This window comes from Scyliorhinus canicula, chromosome 9 (genome assembly GCF_902713615.1).
Source record: "Scyliorhinus canicula chromosome 9, sScyCan1.1, whole genome shotgun sequence".
Taxonomy (NCBI): domain Eukaryota; kingdom Metazoa; phylum Chordata; class Chondrichthyes; order Carcharhiniformes; family Scyliorhinidae; genus Scyliorhinus; species Scyliorhinus canicula.
In genome coordinates, this window is record NC_052154.1 from 93,919,958 (window position 1) to 93,944,534 (window position 24,577).

General features: G+C 48.9%; 1 protein-coding gene across 2 annotated transcripts in view; it reads right to left on the bottom strand.

Moving 5' to 3' along the window:
• LOC119971539 (coiled-coil domain-containing protein 102A-like) overlaps positions 1-24,577 on the bottom strand; it is a 185,107-nt gene that overhangs the window by 50,672 nt on the left and 109,858 nt on the right. For both annotated transcript variants that reach the window (XR_005461867.1, XM_038807195.1), the window contains exons 5-6: positions 6,030-6,146; positions 815-1,024 (exon numbers count right to left, since the gene is read on the bottom strand). Coding sequence is in view for 1 of the 2 variants with exons in the window: in XM_038807195.1 (XP_038663123.1) it covers positions 815-1,024; positions 6,030-6,146 (327 nt within the window). In the remaining variant the exon portion in view is untranslated. The remainder of the gene's footprint in view (positions 1-814; positions 1,025-6,029; positions 6,147-24,577) is intronic.

The window sequence follows — 24,577 nt, forward strand, 5'->3', positions numbered from 1 at the left end:
GCCCCTCCACCCCTGGGCACGCCTTCCACCCACCCCCCTCTCCCGGAGGCGGACACTCCTCTCTCATTAACCGTGGGTTATTTTCTCTGAGAAACATTCACTGTGAGCTTTTCCTTTTCCACTGTTCTCGTGACACCTCCTGTCCATCTCCTCAATGCCCTCTGCAAACACTGGCTCTGCACAGAATTGAAAGCATGTATATTCGGAAGTTATCACTGATTAGCTTATCTAGAACGATGGATAATTTCACAGAATATGCTATTATCGGAGACAAACTTTTAAATATCATTTATTGCAAGTTGCTGGCTCCCCTGTATTTTGTACATCTGTAATAAAAGTATTTATGATATAATAAAGAAGCTTTGGACATTAGCACTGTGGGTGTCACCTCCCTGCATTACCTTCAGCTTGAGTGATAGCAGGATTTGAGGGAGGTGTGAGCGACCAGAGAAGCAGATAGGTGAGGTAGGAAGAAAAGCACAGAAAGGCAGAAGAAGCAGGATCACAAGCTGAATAGCTTTGCTGACCTCATCCCCTGACTACCTTTCTGAACTCCTCACGTGCTTTTGCAATTATTATTCATCTCCCAAAGCTTTGGCCCTCCTTTTCCTGGAGTCTTTGTACAATCCGCAATGCTGCTCTCATCTGAAATTCTCATTACATCAAAATCTCTTCCTCCATATGACCTTGTAGCCAGGCAACAGTTGATGAGATATTCTCCAAGCTGGATTCTGCCAGAGTCTTCATGTTGGGAAACCATCAAGCTCTGAAATTAGTCCAGTGACAGCCATCATTCAATAAATCATTCCCTTACCTTATTCTTTTCAAACAGCTCAGTCTGAATAGTCTTCAGGTCAGTGTCCAGGGCACTCGCTGCTTGCTTCCTCTTTTTGGCCAACACTTCGACCAGGTCCTCGATCTGCGCCCTCTGTTTTTTGTTTTCTCTTTCGAGGTTTAGCTTCTCAGTCTCCAGCCGCTCCCGTTTACCCCACTCAGCTGTGTTCTCTGCCTGGAGTCGCTCCATCTGTGCACAGAAAGCAAAGGCACATTGAACAGGCCTGCGGTGTCAAGGTATACCTTGAGACACTGCGTGGAGATCTACAATGCCGCTCACCTGCTGATTCTAACATCAACACCCATCTACCCTCTCATGTGGACAGACACGGTCACAACATCATTCCCACCAAGAGCAGGGACCTTTCCTCAGTGTCCTGGTCAGTATTCATCCCTCAATCAAAACTAATTTGGTATTTTTCCAAAATTACAACAATTACTACAATTCTGGTCGCCACACTACCAAAAGGTATGGATGCTTTGGAGAGGGTACAGAAGCAGTTTACCAGGATGTTGCCTGGTATGGGGAGGCATTACCTATGAGGAGAGATTGGATAAACTCAGTTTGTTTTCACTGAAATGATGGAAGTTGAGGGGCGACTTGATAGAAGTCTGCAAAATTCTGAGAGGCATGGACAGAGTGGTAGTCAGAAGCTTTTTCCCAGGGTGGAAGAGTCAATTACTCAGGGGCATAGGTTTAAGGTGCGAGGAGCAAGGTTTAGAGGAGATGTACGAGGCAAGTTTTTTACACAGAGGGTAGTGGGTGCCTGGAACTCGCTGCCGGAGGAGGTGGTGGAAGCAGGGATGATAGTGATGTTTAAGGGGCATCTTGACAAATACATGAATAGGATGGGAATAGAGGGATACATTCCCCAGAAGTGTCGAAGGTTTTAGGTTAGACGGGCAGCATGGTCAGTGCAGGCTTGGAGGGCCGAAGGGCCTGTTTCTGTGCTGTACTTTTCTTTATTCATTGGCTGGGTGGCATTTTGAGATGTCCTCAGTTTGTGAAAGACACTGGGCAGAATTTTCAATTCCCACCAGGGGTTCTTTTCAGGATGGGCGGGAGCAGAAAACTCTGAGGTCAAAATTGATTGATCAGGAATGCTGGTCTATTTATACGTCATGGATACTCAGTAAAATCCCAACTTGTCAGAATAACGTTCCAGCTCCCGATTACTGCCACACCAATGGAAGATTAGACTGTCCTGAATCACCATCCGAATAAGTGGTCTGCACCCGCACTTCACTCATGACTTCAGGGTAGGTGCAGCATTCAAAGTCCCACCTACAACAGTACTGCTCTGGGTCCACAGCAATGGCAGTGTTAGCACCCCTGGCAAAGCTGTGGGTGAGGCTGCTCGGGTGTTGAGCTTGGCTCTCATCATGGTTGCCTGTGCGATTCTGGCAGGATAGCATTGAGTGTCGCGAGTCGCAGACAGGTCTTAACTCTGAAGTAGATTGGCAGCTGGGTTTAGAGGGGGGGGAAGAGATGACAGATAGGTGGGTGAAGGCTGTTTGGGAGGGTAAAGTGGTGGGAGAGGTGTTTAGCAATGGGAGGCAGAGGGGAGATTGGGTGTGGGGAAACTGGAGCCTGACCTGGAACAGTAGAACATAAGAGAGGGTGGATAGGATTCTATCTCCATGAAATGCGACGGCATTGCACATAGACTCTGGAGTGGGGTGGTGGTGTTAGTGTGCCAGAAAGGGGATGGATTTCACAGAGACTGATGCGTGGGGGAATCATCTTGTGGTGACTCATTAAGGAGCCCGAGAGTTGAGTGAAGGACTGTCGTGGTGGTGCCAAGAGATCAGAGTGAGAGATTGAGGGCAGTCCTGGGCTGTGTGGACTTCATCGTCAGGGTGAGTGTGGGCTTTGTGGGCCATGCTACAGAGTTCTGCATGTTGTAAGAGGTACTCAAAACTTTGCTCCTCGGGGTCACCTCTGTACGTGACCGTGCATAGATCTTCAAGGTGGGAAGGGCCACATGGGGCGTGGGGACATCAACAGTGATGGGTTAAAGGGGATGGGCAGGAATGTCCACAACAAAGATAATGGGATCCAGGAGGCTGAACAAACACTGTAGAAGACTCTGTGCTCACTGCTGCCTCTGATTGAGGGGGGGTGGGCCCGGAACAACTGAGGACAACTTTGAGAAGAGCCTGAGGACCATGGGGAGGGGGGCCCAACAAAACTCAGAGGATGAGGAGAGTCTGACCCACCCCACGGAGGTGAGTAGCCCGCCGTTCCCATCTGGAGACGAGCAAGCAGCAATGCTGCCCATGTCCATGCTTGTCCAGAGATGTGGTGGCTCATATCTGCCAAATTCTGTGGGGGATTTAATCCCCAAGGACTCCCGGCTGCCTCAGATATTCAAAGAGTTGCAGCACTTATAGGGCTGATGATTTGGTGGCATGGCATATCTACTCATGGCACCAGGAACGCTACAAAGCAGCACATTATTTGACAAGAGGCATGACCGAGCAAAACATTGGCATCTTGAAGATGCACTTCTGAATCTTGGGCCGTTCAGGCGGGCTCCACAGTACTCTCCAGAGGTGGTGTCCAGCATCATCTTGGTCTGTTGTCACCTGTACAACCTGACAACTCAAAGTGGGAGGTTGTCAAAGGGAGAGGTGGCTGAGAGCTCCTATGACAATGAAGAACTGGCCGGGCAGGAACGTGAAGGGAGTGATGATGGCAAGATTCCACATGAGGATGTGGTCAAATCACAACAAGCGGAAGATATTACCTCAGCCCCTCAGGCTTTCCTCATAAGATCCTTCCTCCATACCAGGCAACATCCTGGTAAGTCTCCTCTGCACCCTTTCCAATGCTTCCACATCCTTCCTATTATGCGGCGACCAGAACTGTACGCAATACTCCAAATGCGGCCGCACCAGAGTTTTGTACAGCTGCAACATGACCTCATGGCTCCGGAACTCAATCCCTCTACCAATAAAAGCTAACACACCGTACGCCTTCTTAACAACCCTAACTGTGGTATAATCATAATTTGAAACTAAACGTAGGGTGTATGATCAAAAGGTTTATACTTGATATGAAAATTGGGAAAATGGTAAATAGTAAGGAGAATAGCCGTAGACAGCAGGAGGATATCAATGGTCAGCTGGGCAGAGCAGTGGGAAGTATAGTTCAACCTGGAAAAGTGGGAGGTAATGCACTTGGGGAGGGCTAACAAAGTAAAGAATGTGACCCTGGAAAGTAATGAAGATCAGAAGGACCATGGAGTGCATATCCACAGATTGATCCCTAAAGATGGCAGAGTTGGCGGATAAGGTGGTTAAGAAAGAACATGGGATACCTGCCTTTATTAGCTGAGGCATAGAACACAAGAACAGGGAGGTCATGCTGAAACGTTGGTTAGGTCACAACTGGAGTACTGTGTGCAATTCTGATCACCACATTACAGGACAGATATAATTGTTCTGGAGAGGGTGCAGAGATTTACCAGGATGCTAACTGGGCTGGGGGGTCTGACTGACAAGGAGAGACTGGATAGACTGAGGCTGTTTTCCTTGGAGCAGCAAAAGATTGAGAGTGGACCTGACAGAGATGTAAAAGATTATGAGGGGCATTGATAGGAAGGCACTTTTTCCATCAGTAGAGGGCCAATAACACAATGTAAGGTATGAGGTAGAAGGCAAAGAGGGAACTGATGAGAAATATCTTCACTCGGCGGGTGGCAAGATGCGGGAACCCTCACAACATTTAAGAATTATTTAGTCATTCACTTGTGTTGCTACCACCTCCAGAGCTATGGGCCAAGTGCTGGAAAATGGGATTGGTGTACTCAGATCTTTGTTCCCCAGCAAGGCCACAATGGGTCTCCTCTGTGCTGTAAACGTCTATGGTTCCAGGAGTGCATTTCTCCTGTCCCCCACTGTGGCAAGCCAGTGATCTGAAAGGCATTAGCAAACAATAACATTGAGGGAAAGGTCAGCAATGGATCTTGGACCACTCAAACCCGACGTTTAACCTCGCCCTAATCTTTGGAAACCATTGTAAAACCTTGATGCAGCTGTGGCCTCCTGAATGAGTCAGCGAAAACAGTGGGGGCTGAAAGTGCAGAGAAAGAGAGAGCACACTTGGGAATTCACTCCAAGAATCAGCGAGGACAGCAGGGATAAAAGCATGCAGACAGAGAGAGACTCAGACAGAGAGAGAGAGAGACAGAGACAGAGGTGGAGAAAAATTGCGAGCGAGAAAGACAGAGGGCGTGATCTAACCAAATTTGTTCTAACTGTGGTAGCGAGCAGGATCTAACGTTAATTATGGCAGTTAGTGGGTTTTACACTGCAAATTACTGTTCAGTCGGCTGATTTGCTGGGACTGCACCTGGCAGTTCACCGCTATCGAGGGTGGAGCAGCAATTAAACCAAACCCGCAGAGTAAACCCCGGACAGCATGCAAGCATGCCACTCCATAGACCAGGGGCAGGATTCTCCGACACCCCCCGCTGGGTCGGACAATCGCTGGGGGTCGGCGTGAATCCCGCCCCCGCCGTCCTCAAATATCCCACCCCCAAAAAATTGCCCCGGCGTGAGCCGCGCCACCCACCTCGGAGAATTGCGGGGACCGGCGCGACTCAATGGGCCCCAGGGCACCACGAATTATCAGGCCTACGATGGGCTGAAGTCCCGCCCGTTCTTTGCCAGTCCCGCTAGCGTAAATTAGAGTAGGTCCTTACCGGCGGGACCTGGCGGCGGTGCGGGCTCCGGGGTTCTTGACAGGGCGCGAGGGGGACAGGGCGCGAGGGGGACAGGGCGCGAGAGGGACTGGCCCCGGGAGGTGCCCCCACGGTGGCCTGGCCCATGATCGGGGCCCACCGATCCGTGGGCGGGCTTGTGCCATGGGGTCAGTGCAAGAATGTGACCAGGGGATTGCTACTCGTCCCACAAAAAGATCAGCGACCTCCACCAGCGAGTTGGTATGGGTCCCGCCTGCCAGCATTTCAACTCTGCATAAAATCTATAGTTTCAACAGAAATTCCAAATGGTGCAGCAATGTTATAGCAACTTAACCAGAAGACTCCAAACAGGTAACAGGACGGAGATAAAAAGGCAACACAGGACAACAAAATGTTTTACAACAATGTCCTAACAATGGACAGAAGTTATATAGAGGGACATGACACACAGGACTAATGACAGACAGACATGTGGTTATTGAGTACCTCAGCTCGCAGCTCTGCAAGTTTCTTGTCCATGCTGGATCGAGCACCCAGTTCATCTTCCAGGTCTTCAGAAATCCGACCCAGCTCATCTTGATGAACCTCCTTCAAAATATTCAGCTGTAATCAGAGACGACACATTAACAGTAGTAAACAAACTGAGCTTGGAAAAACAAATTACAAATTATCTATCGGCGGCGAAAAGATTCTCCGCTATCTGGCGGGCCGGGCCGTACCGGTGCTGAAGAGTGGAGTGAACCACTCCAGCATGGGGCCTTCCTCTGCACCTTCAGGGGCTAGGCCGGCGCCGGCAGGGTTGGCGCTGCACCAGTCGGTGCCAAAGGGCCTCCGCCGGCCGGCGCGCGTTGGCGCATGTGCGGGAGTGCCAGCATGTGCTGGCGTCATCCCAGCGCATGCGCAGGGGGGGGTTCTTCTCCACGCTGGCCATGGCGGACCGTTACACCGGCCGGCATGGAGGGAACGAGTGTCCCCACAACTCAGGCCCGCCCGTGGATCGGTGGGCCCTGATTGCGGGCCAGGCAACCGTGCCCCCCACCCCCCGGGACCAGATTCGCCCCCCGCCCTCCCCCCCGGGTCCAGATTCCCCCCTCTCCCCCCCCACCCCCCCCGGGTCCAGATTCCCCCCTCTCCCCCCCCTCCCCCCCGGGACCAGATTCCCCCCTCTCCCCCCCCCCCCCCCCCGCCCCCGGGACCAGATTCCCCCCCTCTCCTCCCACGGGACCAGATTCCCCCCCTCTCCTCCCACGGGACCAGATTCCCCACCCCGGCCCTCCCCCCTGGGACCAGATCCCCCCCCCCGCCCTCCCCCCTGGGACCAGATTCCCCCCCTGCCCTCCCCCCTGGGACCAGATTCCCCCCCCGCCCTCCACCCTGGGACCAGATTCCCCCCTCTCTTCCCCCCACCCGGACCAGATTCCCCCCCCCCCCCCCCGGACCAGATTCCCCCCCCCTCCCCTCCCACGGACCAGATTCCCCCCCCTCTCCTCCCACGGGACCAGATTCCCCCCCCCGCCCTCCCCCCTGGGACCAGATTCCACCCCCGCCCTCCCCCCTGGGACCAGATTCCCCCCCAGCCCTCCCCCCTGGGACCAGATTCCCCCCTCTCTCCTCCCCCCCCCCGGGACCAGATTCCCCCCCCCGCCCTCCCCCCTGGGACCAGATTCCTCCCTCTCCCCCACCGGGACCAGATTCCCCCCCCTCCCCCCTGTGACCAGATTCCCCCGCCCTCCCCCCTGGGACCAGATTCCCCCGCCCTCCCCCCTGGGACCAGATTCCCCCGCCCTCCCCCCTGGGACCAGATTCCCCCGCCCTCCCCCCTGGGACCAGATTCCCCCCTCTCTTCCCCCCCCCCCCCCCCGGACCAGATTCCCCCCTCCTCCTCCCCCCCTCCTCCCCCCCTCTCCTCCCACGGGACCAGATTCTCCCCCCCGCCCCCCCCCCCCCGGGACCAGATTCCACCCCCCCCCCCCCGCCCCGGGACCAGATCCCCACCCCCCCCCGGACCAGATTCCCCCCTCCACCCCCCCCGGGACCAGATTCCCCCCCCCTCCCCCCCGGGACCAGATTCCCCCCCCTCCCCTAAGCTGAGACGAGCAAGGAGGGGACATGAGAAGTCTTTGGCAGGTAGGATTAAGGAAAACCCAAAAGCTTTCTATAGGTATGTCAGGAATAAAAGAATGACTAGGGTAAGAGTAGGACCAGTCAAGGACAGTGGTGGGAAGTTGTGTGTGGAGGCTGAGGAGATAAGCGAGATACTAAATGAATACTTTTCGTCAGTATTCACTCAAGAAAAAGATAATATTGTGGAGGAGAATGCTGAGACCCAGGCTATTAGAATAGATGGCATTGAGGTGCGTAGGGAAGAAGTGTTGGCAATTCTGGACAAGGTGAAAATAGATAAGTCCCCGGGGCCGGATGGGATTTATCCTAGGATTCTCTGGGAAGCCAGGGAAGAGATTGCTGAGCCTTTGGCTTTGATTTTTAGGTCATCATTGGCTACAGGAATAGTGCCAGAGGACTGGAGGATAGCAAATGTGGTCCCTTTGTTCAAGAAGGGGAGTAGAGATAACGCCGGTAACTATAGGCCGGTGAGCCTAACGTCTGTGGTGGGTAAGGTCTTGGAGAGGATTATAAAAGATACGATTTATAATCATCTAGATAGGAATAATATGATTAGGGATAGTCAGCATGGTTTTGTGAAGGGTAGGTCATGCCTCACAAACCTTATCGAGTTCTTTGAGAAGATGACTGAACAGGTAGACGAGGGTAGAGCAGTTGATGTGGTGTATATGGATTTCAGTAAAGCATTTGATAAGGTTCCCCACGGTCGGCTATTGCAGAAAATACGGAGGCTGGGGATTGAGGGTGATTTAGAGATGTGGATCAGAAATTGGCTAGTTGAAAGAAGACAGAGAGTGGTAGTTGATAGGAAATGTTCAGAATGGAGTTCAGTTACGAGTGGCGTACCACAAGGATCTGTTCTGGGGCCGTTGCTGTTTGTCATTTTTATAAATGACCTGGAGGAGGGCGCAGAAGGATGGGTGAGTAAATTTGCAGACGACACTAAAGTCGGTGGAGTTGTAGACAGTGCGGAAGGATGTTGCAGGTTACAGAGTGACATAGATAAGCTGCAGAGCTGGGCTGAGAGGTGGCAAATGGAGTTTAATGTGGAGAAGTGTGAGGTGATTCACTTTGGAAAGAATAACAGGAATGCGGAATACTTGGCTAATGGTAAAATTCTTGGTAGTGTGGATGAACAGAGGGATCTCGGTGTCCATGTACATAGATCCCTGAAAGTTGCCACCCAGGTTGATAGGGTTGTGAAGAAGGCCTATGGTGTGTTGGCCTTTATTGGTAGAGGGATTGAGTTCCGGAGCCATGAGGTCATGTTGCAGTTGTACAAAACTCTAGTACGGCCGCATTTGGAGTATTGCGTACAGTTCTGGTCGCCTCATTATAGGAAGGACGTGGAAGCCTTGGAACGGGTGCAGAGGAGATTTACCAGGATGTTGCCTGGTATGGAGGGAAAATCTTATGAGGAAAGGCTGATGGACTTGAGGTTGTTTTCGTTAGAGAGAAAAAGGTTAAGAGGTGACTTAATAGAGGCATACAAAATGATCAGAGGGTTAGATAGGGTGGACAGTGAGAGCCTTCTCCCGCGGATGGAGGTGGCTAGCACGAGGGGACATAGCCTTAAATTGAGGGGTAATAGATATAGGACAGAGGTCAGAGGTGGGTTTTTTACGCAAAGAGTGGTGAGGCCGTGGAATGCCCTACCTGCAACAGTAGTGAACTCGCCAACATTGAGGGCATTTAAAAGTTTATTGGATAAGCATATGGATGATAAGGGCATAGTGTAGGTTAGATGGCCTTTAGTTTTTTTCCATGTCGGTGCAACATCGAGGGCCGAACGGCCTGTACTGCGCTGTATCGTTCTATGTTCTATGTTCTATGTTCCCCCCCGGGACCAGATTTCCCCCCCCTCTCCTCCCACGGGACCAGATTCCCCCACCCCCGCCTCCCCCCTGGGACCAGATTCCCCACCCGCCCTCCCCCCTGGGACCAGATTCCCACCCCGGCCCTCCCCCCTGGGACCAGATTCCCCCCCCCCGCCCTCCCCCCTGGGACCAGATTCCCCCCCCGCCCTCCCCCCTGGGACCAGATTCCCCCCCCGCCCTCCCCCCCGGGACCAGATTCCCTCCACCCTGGGACCAGATTCCCTCCACCCTGGGGCCAGATTCCCTCCACCCTGGGGCCAGATTCCCCCCCCCCCCCCCGGACCAGATTCCCCCTCCCCCCCCGGGACCAGATTCCCCCTCCCCCCCCCGGGACCAGAATCCCCCCCCTCCCCCCCCGGGGACCAGATTCACCCCCCGGGACCAGAATCCCCCCCGGGGACCAGATTCCACCCCCGGGACAGATTCCCCCCCCGGGACCAGATTCACCCCCCGGGACCAGATTCACCCCCCGGGACCAGAATCCCCCCCCTCCCCCCCCGGGGACCAGATTCACCCCCCGGGACCAGAATCCCCCCCGGGGACCAGATTCACCCCCCGGGACCAGATTCACCCCCCGGGACCAGATTCACCCCCCGGGACCAGAATCCCCCCCTCCCCCCCGGGGACCAGATTCACCCCCCGGGACCAGAATCCCCCCCCTCCCCCCCGGGGACCAGATTCACCCCCCGGTACCAGAATCCCCCCCCTCCCCCCCGGGGACCAGATTCACCCCCCGGGACCAGAATCCCCCCCACGGGACCAGATTCCCCCCCCTCCCCCCTGGGACCAGATTCCCCCCCTCTCCTCCCACGGGACCAGATTCCCCTCCCGGCCCTCCCCCCTGGGACCAGATTCCCCTCCCCGCCCTCCCCCCTGGGACCAGATTCCTCCCTCTCCCCCCCGGGACCAGATTCCCCCCCCTCCCCCCTGGGACCAGATTCCCCCGCCCCCCCCCCCACCCCGGACCAGATTCCCCCCTCTCCCCCCCCCAGGACCAGATTCCCCCCCCCCCCCGGGACCAGATTCCCCCCCCCCGGGACCAGATTCCACCCCCTCCCCCAGACCAGATTTCCCCCCCCCCCTCCCCCCCGGGACCAGATTCCCTCCTCCACAACCCCCGACCGGCGCGGAGTGATTCCCACCCCCGCCAAAAAACCGGCACCGGAGAATCTGGCAGCTGCCGTCCGGGGCGGGATTCACACCGCCCCCTGGCGATTCTCCGTCCCGGTGGGGGGGTCGGAGAACCCCGCCCTGTGTATATGCGTGTGAAGAAAATAATAAAGAATTCATCATTTATTTCTTATCACAGAGGAAACCTATCACACACTTATTTCAGTCCATGCTTTTGGATGTAAATTAATGAAAGATTAACAAAGTTAGAATTATGGAATTCTTTGTAATGGCATTGTGAACACTCAAAACCTTGAATGATGAATGATGTCACAATGTCAGGTCGGTTTGGTACAGGGTGAAGTGGAGGTTAACAATGGCAGCCTTTTTACAGACCAAATATTGTCCCATTCATAAATTGTACAGATTCCAGCAATGCAAATTCTGATTTACAACAAGACAAACACTACATGGGAGCAATTTCAACATCACTAACTTAATCAATGGATTCTGATGACATTATAAAGCATGAACTGAATGCTCTTGTGGTTCATAAACCTCCATCTGAACCCTGAGATTGGATCACATTCTGGCATTGCCTCCAATGCATTGTTATATTAAAATATTTTAATTTTGTGCTCTTATCTTTCTACAAGCTACAATCAGTTATCAGTACAGACAGGTCACAGTTTAGCACAGTTGTAACAACAGATTTACACTCATCAAGAAATGGTTGAGGGATTAGGATAATATTTAATGGGCAGAATATATTCCAAAGACATTAATGGTGTACAACTGACTAAAGGTCATAAATATTGTAACTAGGAACAGGGCCAGGCCATTCGGCCCTTCGAGCCTGAGTGGCAATCTGATCGAGTTGCACAAGATTATGAGGGGCATGGACAGGGTGGGTAAGGAACAGTTGTTCCACTTCGTTGAAAGGTCAGTTACAAGGAGGCACAAGTTCAAGGTGAGGGGCGGGAGATTCAGGGGGGTTTTGAGGAAAAGTCAGAGGGTGGTGACGGTCTGGAATGCACTACCTGGAAGGGTGGTAGAGACGGGTTGCCTTGCGTCCTTTAAAAAGTACCTGAATGGCATATCATACCATTCAAGGCTTTGGGCCAAGTGCTGGCAAATGGCAGTAGGTAGGCAGGACAGGTGCCTTTCATGCAGCGATGCAGACTCGATGGGCCGAATGGCCTGTTCTGCACTGTATTTTTCTGTGATTCTGTGTTCATAGGTTAAAAGTAAACCCATTATTTCTCACGGCATTGACAATTCAACTTTGTTGGAGATCCTCAAAAAATTTGGTTAAACGTTCATTGGATAATTAGGAAAGACTAATGGTATTACATGAGGAACAGAAAGAGACAGATATAGTAAAGTTACTAAAGGGGGATAGATGGAGTTGCAGGGAAAAACCAGGGGGCACTCTGTTGATTACCCATGGTGTAGACCGTAGAACTTTGAACCACTTAAGCCACCCCACCTCAACTGAAATGCAGAGATTGGCTCAGTTAGAGACTGAAAAACAATGCATGTTGCAGAAACAAGCAATTCCATTTGTGGTCCACGGAATGCCAAGGAGAGATCAACGGCCATGTTGGAGGATGAATTGGCACTGGCCGACCTGGACTTTTCCAAAGCATTACCCATCTGTATTTATAAGAGATGTTTAAAACCTGGAACGCAAGATTGTTCTGTCGACCAGCTTTATGCTGAAACTGTACATACTTCCTTGAACAGATAATGGATGGGATTCTCCACTGGTGGGATTCTCCGTTGCACCAGCAGCAGCACCCCCACCCGGGGATTGCCTGATGGCATGGGGTGCCCAGAATGGGAAAAACCGTTGGCCGACTGGCGGAATGGAGGATCCCTCTGCTGGAGGGGACATGCCTCACTAGCAAATGGGTGGCATGCGATGTACGATCTTGCCCAGTGTATTTGTAAATATGTTGTTTTATGTTTAAAAACGGACACATTACTAGAAACAAGGAAAGGGACTTGTTTCATGGCGTTGGTTTAGAAAGGTATGTGTCCTGATGTTTCATTGTTTGGGGGGGGGGGGGGTGATTTGCAAGGATCTCCGTGTAATTCCTCATCTGTCCCTTGTCTTCCTTTGTAATTTCTGTTCTTTGTGGCTTTTTTGTACCTGGACAGTTACTGGGCTTATGCCTTTAAGCTGGACTTCTCCTTTAATTAAAATGAATGAATCTGCGAGCTCGCTATGCTGTTGTGCTGACATTGGTGATGACTCTTCTTGATGGACTTGGCTGGCAGCCAATAAGCTGCTTTATTTTCCTGTGTCTTAATTGACACTCAATGCTGGCTGGTGGTGATCGTTCTGGAATGTTCCTTCCTTTGTAAAATTGTGTTTGCTTTCAGTTTCCATTTAGATCAAGAAGGCAGAGGGCCACAACTCTGATCTTTCTCTAAAGACCTGAAGGAAAGGCCTTTCTCTCTGCACAGTCTGAGACCTACAGGAAAATCCAGTCCAGCACCAGTTGTTTGAAAACCCTTTTAAACTCTCATGTGGAGAACATCAGTGAGGATGATGGTTCAGCTGGTGGAGGTGGGGGCAAATCAGAATTAAACAGACCTGAGAAGAATCTTCCGTGTGAAGGTCCAGATTAACACAAGTTAAACTGACTCCCCAGGGGGCATCCCACAGCCTGGGAGTTCTAGCCAGAAGAACCTCATTAGCAATCTAACTGGTGGTTTCAACATTGCGCATCCTGGGAAGATAGCCGGCTACAATGATTTCAATATCAGTGACAAGGGCACTCATCTCTCTTTCTTCCATTTTAATCCCCATCATTTTTCCCCTTTCCCTTGAGTGCGTCTGGCTTGTGTATGCTTGAATGGAGGATGGGATGGTAAAACGGGAGAATAATAGATTAGCTGTCCGATATTCTATTACAATTATGGCATGTCTCTTCACTATTGTTGTCAGAAATAAACAGATTTTTGTGTTTTACTTACAAATCTGATGCCTGTAAATCATTGGATTAGTCAAGAATCAAATCTCAAACGTTATACAAACTATGGTTAATTCACTCATGTTGGGACTCCAAGGCATGTGGGGCTGGAATTGACTGCGCACTCACCCAGGCTGTCATAACAGGGGGTAGTAGGTCAGCATGCCATTATTCCTTTATAATCACTGCATATTTCATCTTTATTTCTGTTATAAATTAACATGAATCATGTTTCAACTTGCAAACCTGGTGATACAAATGATTGGGAAGCCAAGGGCCAAAGATTTTGCGAATTTAATACAGATTTATTGGTAATTCACCTCTGTGGCGTTGGAATTGACCGTGCTCTATCGCATGGTGTCATAACACTAGAAACACTCTTCTAAATCTCTTCGGCACTCACTCCAATGCAGTCACATTCTTTCTATAGTGTGACACGCAGAACTGTATACAACATTGCAGCTGAGATCTTGTACAGGTTCCGCTTAAACATCCTTGCTCTTGTACTCTATGCCCCTATTAATGAATTCCAGAATACGATATGCTTTATTAACTGCTCTCTCCACCTGTCCCATCACCTTCTATGATCAATGTACATATACCCCCAGGTCCCTCTGCTCCAGCACCCCATTAAGAATTTTACCCATTATTATGTACTGTCTCTCCATGTTCTTCCTACCAAAATTCATTACCTCACAGTTTGCTGCATTGGACTTCATCTACCACCTATTTGCCCACTTGTCTATGTCCTTTAGAAGTTCGATAATGTCAGAGGAGGTGATGGCCTAATAATCCAGAGACCCAGATAATGCTCTGGATACCAGAGTTTGAATCTTACCGCAGCAGATGGTGAAATTTGAATTAAATGTCTAATATTGACCATTGTCGATTGGAATAAAAACCCATCTGGTTCACTACGGCACAAGGAAGTGCTGAGGGTTTTGGCAAAGGTTGGTATCATGACCGGTACAGGCTTGGAGGGCCAAAGGGCATGTTCCTGTGCTGTATTGTTCTTTGTACTGGCCTTTAAGGAAGAAATCTGCCCTCCTTACCTGGTCTGTTCTACATGTGACTCCAGGTCCATAGCAATGTGGTTTAATCTTAAATGATGTCAGAATTAACTTAGCAAGCCACTCAGTTCAAGGGCAATTAGGGCTGGACAATAAATACTGGTCCAGCCAGCGACATCCACAAGCATAACACAACAGTGGCTTTAACTGAATCAGAGAGTGACTTGCATGCCCACCCGGAAGGAAACAATGTCCTACAGAGTTATCAGCAAATCTGAATGGCCTGCAGCTCTGTACTCCCCAGAACTGAGTATTACCACTGAAGGGGGGCCATGAAGAAATAAGATTGATGGCAGACGTCAGGCACGTCTAGGAATTTTGGACAGGCTTGCCTGGCAGATCTCAAGAGGGGTTTTGGGGGGTGGGGGGCATATTTTGGAGGTCGGGCAGAAGAACATAAAGGAATGCGTGCAGGTGACCACCACCCAAAGGAGATGCCCCCAAAGCATTCCGGCCAAATGGCTGCTCACCCAATGAAAGTAAGGCTCTTGAGTGGCGATGAGCAGACCATAAAGAGGCCCTCAATAAATCCAAGCGCTGACAGACTGCCTGCACCTTCCTCACCCACTGTAATGTGTGAGACAGGTCGGGGTGGGTGGAAAGACCATAAGACGTAGGAGCAGAATTAGGCCACTCGATCCATCGAGTCTGCTCCGCCATTCAATCATGACCGATATTTTCTCATCCCCATTCTCCTGCCTTCTCCCCATAAACCCTGATCCTCTTATTAATCAAGAACCTATCTCATAGAACATAGAACAGTACAGCATAGAACAGGCCCTTCGGCCCTCGATGTTGTGCCGAGCATTGTCCGAAACCAAGATCAAGCTATCCCACTCCCTGTCATTCCGGTGTGCTCCATGTACCTATCCAATAACCACTTGAAAGTTCCTAAAGTGTCTGACTCCACTATCACAGCAGACAGTCCATTCCACACCCTAACCACTCTGAGGAAAGAACCTACCTCGGACATCCCTCCTATATCTTCCACCCTGAATCTTATAGTTATGCCCCCTTGTACAGCTACATCCACCTGTGGAAATAGTCTCTGAACGTCCACTCTATCTATCCCCGTCATCATCTTATAAACCTCTATTAAGTCCTCACGGTAGCATGGTGGTTAGCATTGGGGGCCTCACGGTAGCATGGTGGTTAGCATCAATGCTTCACAGCTCCAGGGTCCCAGGTTCGATTCCCGGCTGGGTCACTGTCTGTGTGGAGTCTGCACGTCCTCCTCGTGTGTGCGTGGGTTTCCTCCGGGTGCTCCGGTTTCCTCCCACAGTCCAAAGATGTGCAGGTTAGGTGGATTGGCCATGCTAAATTGCCCGTAGTGTAAGGTTAATGGGGGGATTGTTGGGTTACGGGTATACGGGTTACGTGGGTTTAAGTAGGGTGATCATTGCTCGGCACAACATCGAGGGCCGAAGGGCCTGTTCTGTGCTGTACTGTTCTATGTTCTATGTTCTAAGTCGCCTCTCATCCTCCTCCGCTCCAGAGAAAAGCCCTAGCTCCCTCAACCTTTCCTCATAAGACCTACCCTCCAAACCAGACAGCATCCTGGTAAATCTCCTTTGCACCCTTGCCAATGCTTCCACATCCCTCCTATAGTGGTGACCAGAACTGCACACAATAGACAGTGGTCGAGGAGGGTTCAAGTTTTTCCTTTAAAAAGCAGTTAGACAGTTACATGGGCAGGGTGGGTATCGAGGGATATGGTCCAAATGCGGGCAAGTGGCACTAGCTTAATGACAGAAACTGGGCGGCATGGACAAGCTGGGCCGAAGGGCCTGTTTCCATGCTGTAAACATCTATGTCTCGATGACACGAAGATTTTCCATATGATTTTGTAGCTGTCCACTAATCTAATTCTGTCCTCTTAAGTATTCCTGCTTTTAATCACATCACCATTACCTCTGTGCCATCCACTGCCAAAGCTCCAGCATTCCCTCTCAATCTTTCTCCCTTTCTTTTGTTCCTTTCTGATGCAACTTAAAACCTACCTACTTTAATTGAGCTTTGACCATTTGCTTCATATTGTCCAATTGCCCAATATTGTCTAATTTTATTTCATAAAGCTCATTGGAAGCATGGTTGTGTTTTAATTTTAAAGATGCGATAGACATAAATCATTCTTTTTGTAATGCCGTTGTGAAAAAGCCAGATTTTACTGGTCCTGAAACAGGGAGTGCATGGCGATGGTGACATGCTTGACTATGTCAAAAGCCACAACCTGTGTAACTCCTGTGCACTTGGCTCTCCTGAATGGACTCTCTCTATTAAAGCTGCTTTAATATTGATGGATCATCCCATCGCAATGATGGATGAATGTTCAGCATTGAGACCAATTGTTCATCGTCTCGGATGGTGCTGTCTCAATTGTAAAGCCAAACCTAATCTTCATTTGCAGATGCGATTTCAAATACTACATATGAATTTGACAAAGAGTCATCCAGACTTGAAATGTTAGCTCCCTTTTCATAGAATCCCAACAGTGCAAGAAGCCATTTGGCCGCACCGACCCTGCAAAGCCATTTTCTGTCCACAGATACTGTCAAATCTGCTGGGATTGTCAAGTATTTTCTGTTTTTGTTTCAGATTCCAGCTTCCGCAGTAATCTACTTTTAACTACATATGAATTACTGAACTGGATCTCTTCACCTTCAATGATGATAGAGACCTCATGGGGATGGTTTAGCACAGTGGGCTAAACAGTTGGCTTGTAATGCAGAACAAGGTCAGCAGCGCGGGTTCAATTCCCGTACCGGCCTCCCCGAACAGGCGCTGGAATGTGGCGACTAGGGGCTTTTCACAGTAACTTCATTGAAGCCGACTTGTGACAATAAGCGATTATTATTATTATTTGAATTTTCCTGGCTAATTTCTTTCCTATAAAATGGGGACACAACTGACCAGCTCGGAAATTGGCTTTCAGATTGCTTTTCTATCCAAGTATGATGAGCTTTGATGCAGAAGCATTAGTAAGGAAAATTTGGAGTGTTTTCAAAGGCATCTAATAATAATCATAATAATCTTTCTTAGTGTCACAAGTAGACTTACATTAAGACTGCAATGAAGTTACTATGAAAATCCCCTAGTCACCATACTCTGGCACCTGTTCGAGGGAGAATTCAGAACGTCCAATTCACCGAACAAGTACGTCTTTTGGGACTTGTGGGAGCAAACGGAGCTCCTGGTAGGAACCCATGCAGACACATGGAGAACGTGCAGTCTCCACACAGACAGTGACATAAGCCGGGAATCGAACCCTGGCGCTGTGAAGCAACGATGCTAACCACTGTTCGACTGTGTTTCCTAGTGCAACCTGTAATCGTTTTTAAGAATGTTTGAAAAGGACTTTAAGAGTTTGCATCAATCATAAAGGTATCAATTGTAATTTTCTTGGTAAATGTCACCTGGGTCAGGAAGCAGTACCAACAAGAAGGAAGTTAAGAAAGAAGCCATGTGGCTGGTAGACACAAAGGACACAAGGCAAAAACACAAGAGAAAGCAAAAACACAAGGGAAAGCAACAACCATAAGAGCTGGAAGGTGACGGTGATCAACACACACATACATATACAAATACAAAGCAGGCAGAGACAGAAAGAGGAATACAGATTTTGTGCATTTTGTTTGGTAATAAGAAGAATGCAGTTCCAGTTGATCTTGAGGAAGCGGTGTACAAGTGAGCTAAAAGAAACTGAGCCCTGAAAACTTGAGCATTTTTAAGACATGCGAAAAAGCGGAGAGGTCATGTCAAAGGACCAGATCGTGAACCGGGGTCTTATGGGTTGGTCAGTTCAAAAGGGATTTTGGAAATTTTTAGCGTCAGGAATGTTGAGACAGGAGGGAAAGAGGTTTTCAAGAATGTGCCTTGTTGATAAATCATACTTGTGAAAACTAGTGTTGGGTTTGATTCCCTAACTACCCTATATGAATAAAGAATGTGAATTGTGGAACTGCATAGCTAAAAATTGCTATGATTGTGTGGAGTGATACGGGTGCTTTTTAAAAATTCTCCCACGGGATGTGGCTGGCTAGGCCAGCATTTGCTGCCCAAACCTAATGGCCATGAGAAGGTGGTGATGAGCTGCCTTCTTGAACCTCTGCAGTCCTTGTCCTAGAGGTACAGTGTGGCTTGGGAGGGAGTTCCAGGATTTTGACCCTGCAACAGTGAAGAAACGGCGATATATTTCCAAGTCAGGATGGTGAGTGGTTTGGAGGGGAAAGATCAGGTGGTGGTGGTTCCAAGTCCCAGCTGTCTTTGTCCTTCTAGATGGTAGTGGTCATTGGTTTGGAATGTGCTGCCTAAGGAGCCTTGGTGAGTTCCCAAAGTGCATCTTGTAGAAGGTATACATGGCTGCCACTGTTCGTCGGTGGTGGAGGGAGTGAATGTTGATGGGCTGCTTTGTCCTTGAAGGTGTTGATCTTCCTGAGTGTTATTGGAGCAGCATTCATCCAGGCAGGCGGAGAGCATTTCATTACTTTCCCGGGTTGTGCCTTTTAGATGATGGACAGGCTTTGTGTGTGTGGGGGGGTGTCAGGAGGTGAGTTACTGGCTGCAGGATTCCTAGCCTTTGACCTGCCCTGGTAGACAGTATTAATATTACATAGATTACATAGAATTTACAGTGCAGAAGGAGGCCATTTGGCCCATCGAGTCTGCACCAGCACCGCTGCCCAAAGAGCCCCTCACCCAAGGTTAACACCTCTACCCTATCCCCATAACCCAGTAACCCCACCCAACACTAAGGGCAATTTATCATGTCCAATCCACCCAACTTGCACATATTTGGACTGTGGGAGAAAACCGGAGCACCCGGAGGAAACCCACGCACACACGGGGAGGATGTGCAGACTCCGCACAGACAGTGACCCAAGCCGGAATCGAACCTGGGACCCTGGAGCTGCAAAGTGATTGTGCTATCCACAATGCTACCGTGCTGCCCCAAATATGGCTAGTCCAGTTAAGTTTCTGATCAATGGTAACCCCCCAGGATGTTGATAGTAGGCGATTCAGTGGTAGTGAGGCCATTGAGTGTGAAGGGGCAATGGTTTTGATCCTCTCTCGTTGGAGGTGGTTATTGCCTGGCACCTTTATGGATTTTACTTGCCACTTGTCAGTTCAAGCTTGAATGTTGTCCCGGTCTTGCTGTATATGGGCACAAACTGCGTCAGTACCTGCTGAATGCTGCTAAACGTTGTGAAATCATCAGTGAACATCCCCACTCCTGACATTATGATGGAAGGAAGGTCATTGATGAAGCAGATGAAGATGGTTGGACCCAAGATTTGCAGTGTTGGAAATTTATCTTTGTTGCAGTGACGATTTAAAGTGAAATTTACATTTTTATTTGAAGTATCATAGATCATAGAACGGTACAGCACAGTACAGCCCTTCGGCCCACGATGTTGTGCCAGCCATCTATCCTAATCTAAGATCAACCTAACCCCTCCAATTTACTGCTGACAATGTGCCTGTCCAAGAGTCGCTTAAATGTCCCTAATGACTCTGACTCCACCACCTCTGCTGGCAGTGCATTCCACCCACTCACCACTCTCTGTGTCAAGAACCTACCTCTGACATCTCCCCTATACCTTCCTCCAATCACCTTAAAATTATGCCTTCTCGTAACATCCATTTCCACCCTGGGGAAAAGTCTCTGGCTATCAACTCTATCCATGCCTCTCATCACCTTGTACACCTCTATCAAGTCACCTCTCTTCCTTCTTCGCTCTAGTGAGAAAAGCCCTAGCTCACTCAACCTTTCTTCATAAGACATGCCCTCCAGTCCAGGCAGCATCCTGGTAAATCTCCTCTGTACCCTCTCCAAAGCATCCACATCCTTCCTATAAAGAGGCGGCCAGAACTGGACACAATATTCCAAATGTGGTCTAACCAGGGTTTTATAAAGCTGAACCAAAACCTCGCGGCTCATAAACTCAATACCCCTGTGAATGAAAGCCAAAACACCAGAAACTTTCTTAACAACCCCATCAACCTGGGTGGCAATTTTGAGAGATCTATGTACGTGGACCCCAAGATCCCTCTTTTCCTCCACACTTCGAAGAATCCTGCCTTTAACCCTGTATTCAGCATTCAAATTCGACCATCTAAAATGAATCACTTGACATTTATCAAGGTTGAACTCCATCTGCCACTTCTCAGCCCAGCTCTGCATCCTGTCAATGTCCTGTTGTAACCTGCAACAACCCTCGACACTATCTACAACTATCCCAACCTTCGGGTCATCGGCAAACTTACTAACCCACCCTTCCACTTCCTCATCCAAGTCATTTATAAAAACCACAAAGAGCAGAGGTCCCAGAACAGATCCTTGCGAGACACCACTGGTCACGGACCTCCAGGAGGAATACTTTCCATCCACTAGCATTCACTGTCTTCTTTCGGCCAGCCAATTCTGTATCCAGACAGCCAAATTTCCCTGTATCCCATGCCCCCTAACTTTCTGACTGAGCCTACCATGGGGAACCTTATCAAATGCCTTACTGAAATCCATATACACCGCATCCACTGCCCGACCTTCATCAATGTGTCTCATCACATCCTCAAGAAATCAATGAGGCTTGAAAGCCATGCTGACTAGCTTCAATCAAACTATGTTTTTCTAAATAATCATAAATCCTATCTCTCAGAATCCTTTTCAGTATTTTGCTCACCACGGACGCAAGACTGACTGGTCTGTAATTCCCAGGGATTTCCCTATTTCCCATTCTTGAATAGGGGAAGAAAATTCGCCTCCCTCCAATCATCCGGTACTACTCCAGTGGAGACTGAGGACGCAAAGATCAACAACAACAGCGCAGCTTTCCGGAGTAACCTTGGGTATATCCCGTCAGGCCCAGGGGACTTATCTATCCTGATGCTTTTCAAAATTTCCACCACATCCTCCTTCTTAATATCAACCTGTTCGAGTCTATTAACCTGGTTCACACTGTTCTCACGAGCAACAAGATCCCTCTCTCTAGTGAATACTGAATCAAAATTTTCATTTAGGGCCTCCCCTAGCTCCTCAGATCCCAGGCACAAGTTCCCTCCACTATCCCTGATCGGCCCTACTCACTCTGATCATCCTCTTATTTCTCACATAAGTGTAAAACTCCTTGGGGGTTTTCCCTATTCCTTCCCACCAGTGCTTTCTCATGCCCCTTCTCACTCTCCGAGGTCCATTTTTGAGTTCCTTCCTGGCTACCTTTTAACCCTCTAGAACCATGCCAAATCCTTGCTTCCTCAACCTTAAATAAGCTTCCTTCTTCCTCTTGACTAGAAGCCCCACTTCTCTTGTCATCCAAGGCTCCTTCACCTTACCATTCCTTCCTCGTCTCAGTGGGACAAAACTATCCAGCACTCACAGCAAGTGCTTCTTAAACAACCCCCACATTACTGCTGTGCATTTCCCCGAGAACATCTGCTCCAACTTTATGCTCCTCAGCTCCTGTCTAATAGCAGTATAATTTCCCCTCCACCAATTAAATACCTTCCAGTACTGTCTGTTCCCATCCCTCTCCATGACTATGGTAAAGGTCAAGGAGTTGTGGTCACTATCACCGAAGTGCTCTTCCACCGATCCGTTGTTTGTCATTAATGCAAGTTTAGCTTGCCTTGGATCTGATTCATGTCAAAGTAAAAGCTTTAAAAGGGCAATCTTGTTGGTAATTTCTTTATTTAGGGTCATTCAGCAAATGTGGCTGCTATGGTTTCCAGTTTCCCCATGCCGATCATAACATGTTGCGACATTCTGCTGATTTCACCTAGTTGCTGTTCTGTGATCTTGAGCATGGACACCTTCAGTCTTCACAAATTGAAGTAATAATAATAATAATAAGAATAATCTTTATTACTGCCACAGTAGGCTTACATTAACACTGCAATGAAGTTACTGTGAAAATCCCCTAGTCGCCACATTCCAGCGCGTGTTCGGGCACACGGAGGGAGAATTCAGAATGTCCAAATTACCTAACAGGACATCTTTCGGGACTTGTGGGAGGAAACCGGAGCACCTGGAGGAAACCCACTGTCATGTGAGCGTACCTTTAAGAAATGGGTGTTTACTACTGCAGTGATGTCAGAGAGTGGGTGGAGCTGTGCTGTCTGTCGGCTTTTTGCTTTCGTTTTAGGCTGTTTGCTGCAGGGTGTGTTTTAGTTTCGTTTTCAGTGTTGGAGCTGAAGCCAGACCAAGCAGGTGTACTGCTGTTCTCTCTGCCATCAAAAGACTATCTCTTTATAATTTGGTGAATTCAGAATTATAAATGTTCTCAGTAGTAAATGTACATCTAATGTGCTTAGGTGTTTCTTCTGTCTTCTGGATGCTGTTTGGGAAGTTATTAAGGATTACTTAGTGGTGTATTCTTTGGGGGTTGTATTTTAATTAATGGTTGCTAAGATGTTTTAAAAAGTTTAACTTGAGTTCATAGAATAAACATTTTTTTTAAAGCAAAGTAATTTTCCATTTCTGCTGTACCACACCTGTAGTGTGGGCCGTGTTTCCCCCATACCACAATCTAGTAATAGGTGTGGGTCAGGTGAACTAACCCTGGCCCATAATACCACGCAGACACAGGGAGAATGTGCAGACTCCGCACAGACAGTGACCCAAACCGGAATCAAACCTGGGACCCTGGAGCTGTGAAGCAACAGTGCTAACCACTGAATCAGCTTTAATAATCAGGATCCAACTCAGAAATATCATCAATTCATAAACACGACAGCAGGAAAGGAGAATGAAAATAAGGTGCTTGTGGCCCACTTATTTGATCACAGCTTAGAGGACCATTTTGCACAAACATATTCTCAAAGACAGTCAGAATAGATATTTAACATCCAGCAGGGATAACACAGCCCCACCCAGTGATTTCCACAGATGAGTTCACAATCCCAACAAACCCAAGAGCTGTCTGTTCCTGTGACTTCTGCTGGTTCTCATCAGGAACAATAAACATTTCCGAGAAATGGAAATTCCGCCAGTACCAACAGATAAGGTTAAATTCTGAGAGAATACAGAGAAAAACACCTTCTGTTGTGTTTTTAACAATACTTTTTTTACCTCTTTGCATACTTGTTCTCAACAGATTTTCACAAGCACTGAATTTCTACAATCAGCCAAAGCCCCTAACCAGGTTATAGCATTTCTGTTGAATTTAAGTTAAAATAATCTGCATACTTTACTGACAGTTATTGGCCATAACTTTGGAGGAGTGGGGGAATGACTGTAGAGCAGAATGTATCAGAGGTCTGCAGTAATGTCTCCCTCTGCCGTTTGTGTCTCTGTTGCTCTACACCACAATTATTGCACGTCACTCATCTTAACTGCATTTCAATCCTCATAACTTCCAATGATTTCTGAAGTCTCTCGAGGAAGAGTACAATCACAACATTATCTCGAACATTCTGTACATATCAACTATTACTGCAATGAAACTCCTTTATTTCAATGCTATACTAAGCACACAGATATATGTGAGGGTATCTGCTGGAGGGGTGAGAGTGATATTGGATATGTCAAACTGCAGCAGATTTAATGAAACAAAGTATTCCTTTCCTTTTACCTGTTTCTGTGGGAGCTGACAGGATGATAACATTCCCAGTTGTGACTAACTGGCGGAAAGATAAATTCCCAGTTGTGACTAACTGGCAGGGTAGAAACAACGAAAATAGGAGCAGGAGGAGGCCATTTGGCCCTTCGAGCGTGCTCCGCCATTCATAAGAACATAAGAACTAGGAGCAGGAGTAGGCCATCTGGCCCCTCGAGCCTGCTCCGCCATTCAATTAGATCATGGCTGATCTTTTGTGGACTCAGCTCCACTTTCCGGCCCGAACACCATAAACCTTAATCCCTTTATTCTTCAGAAAAC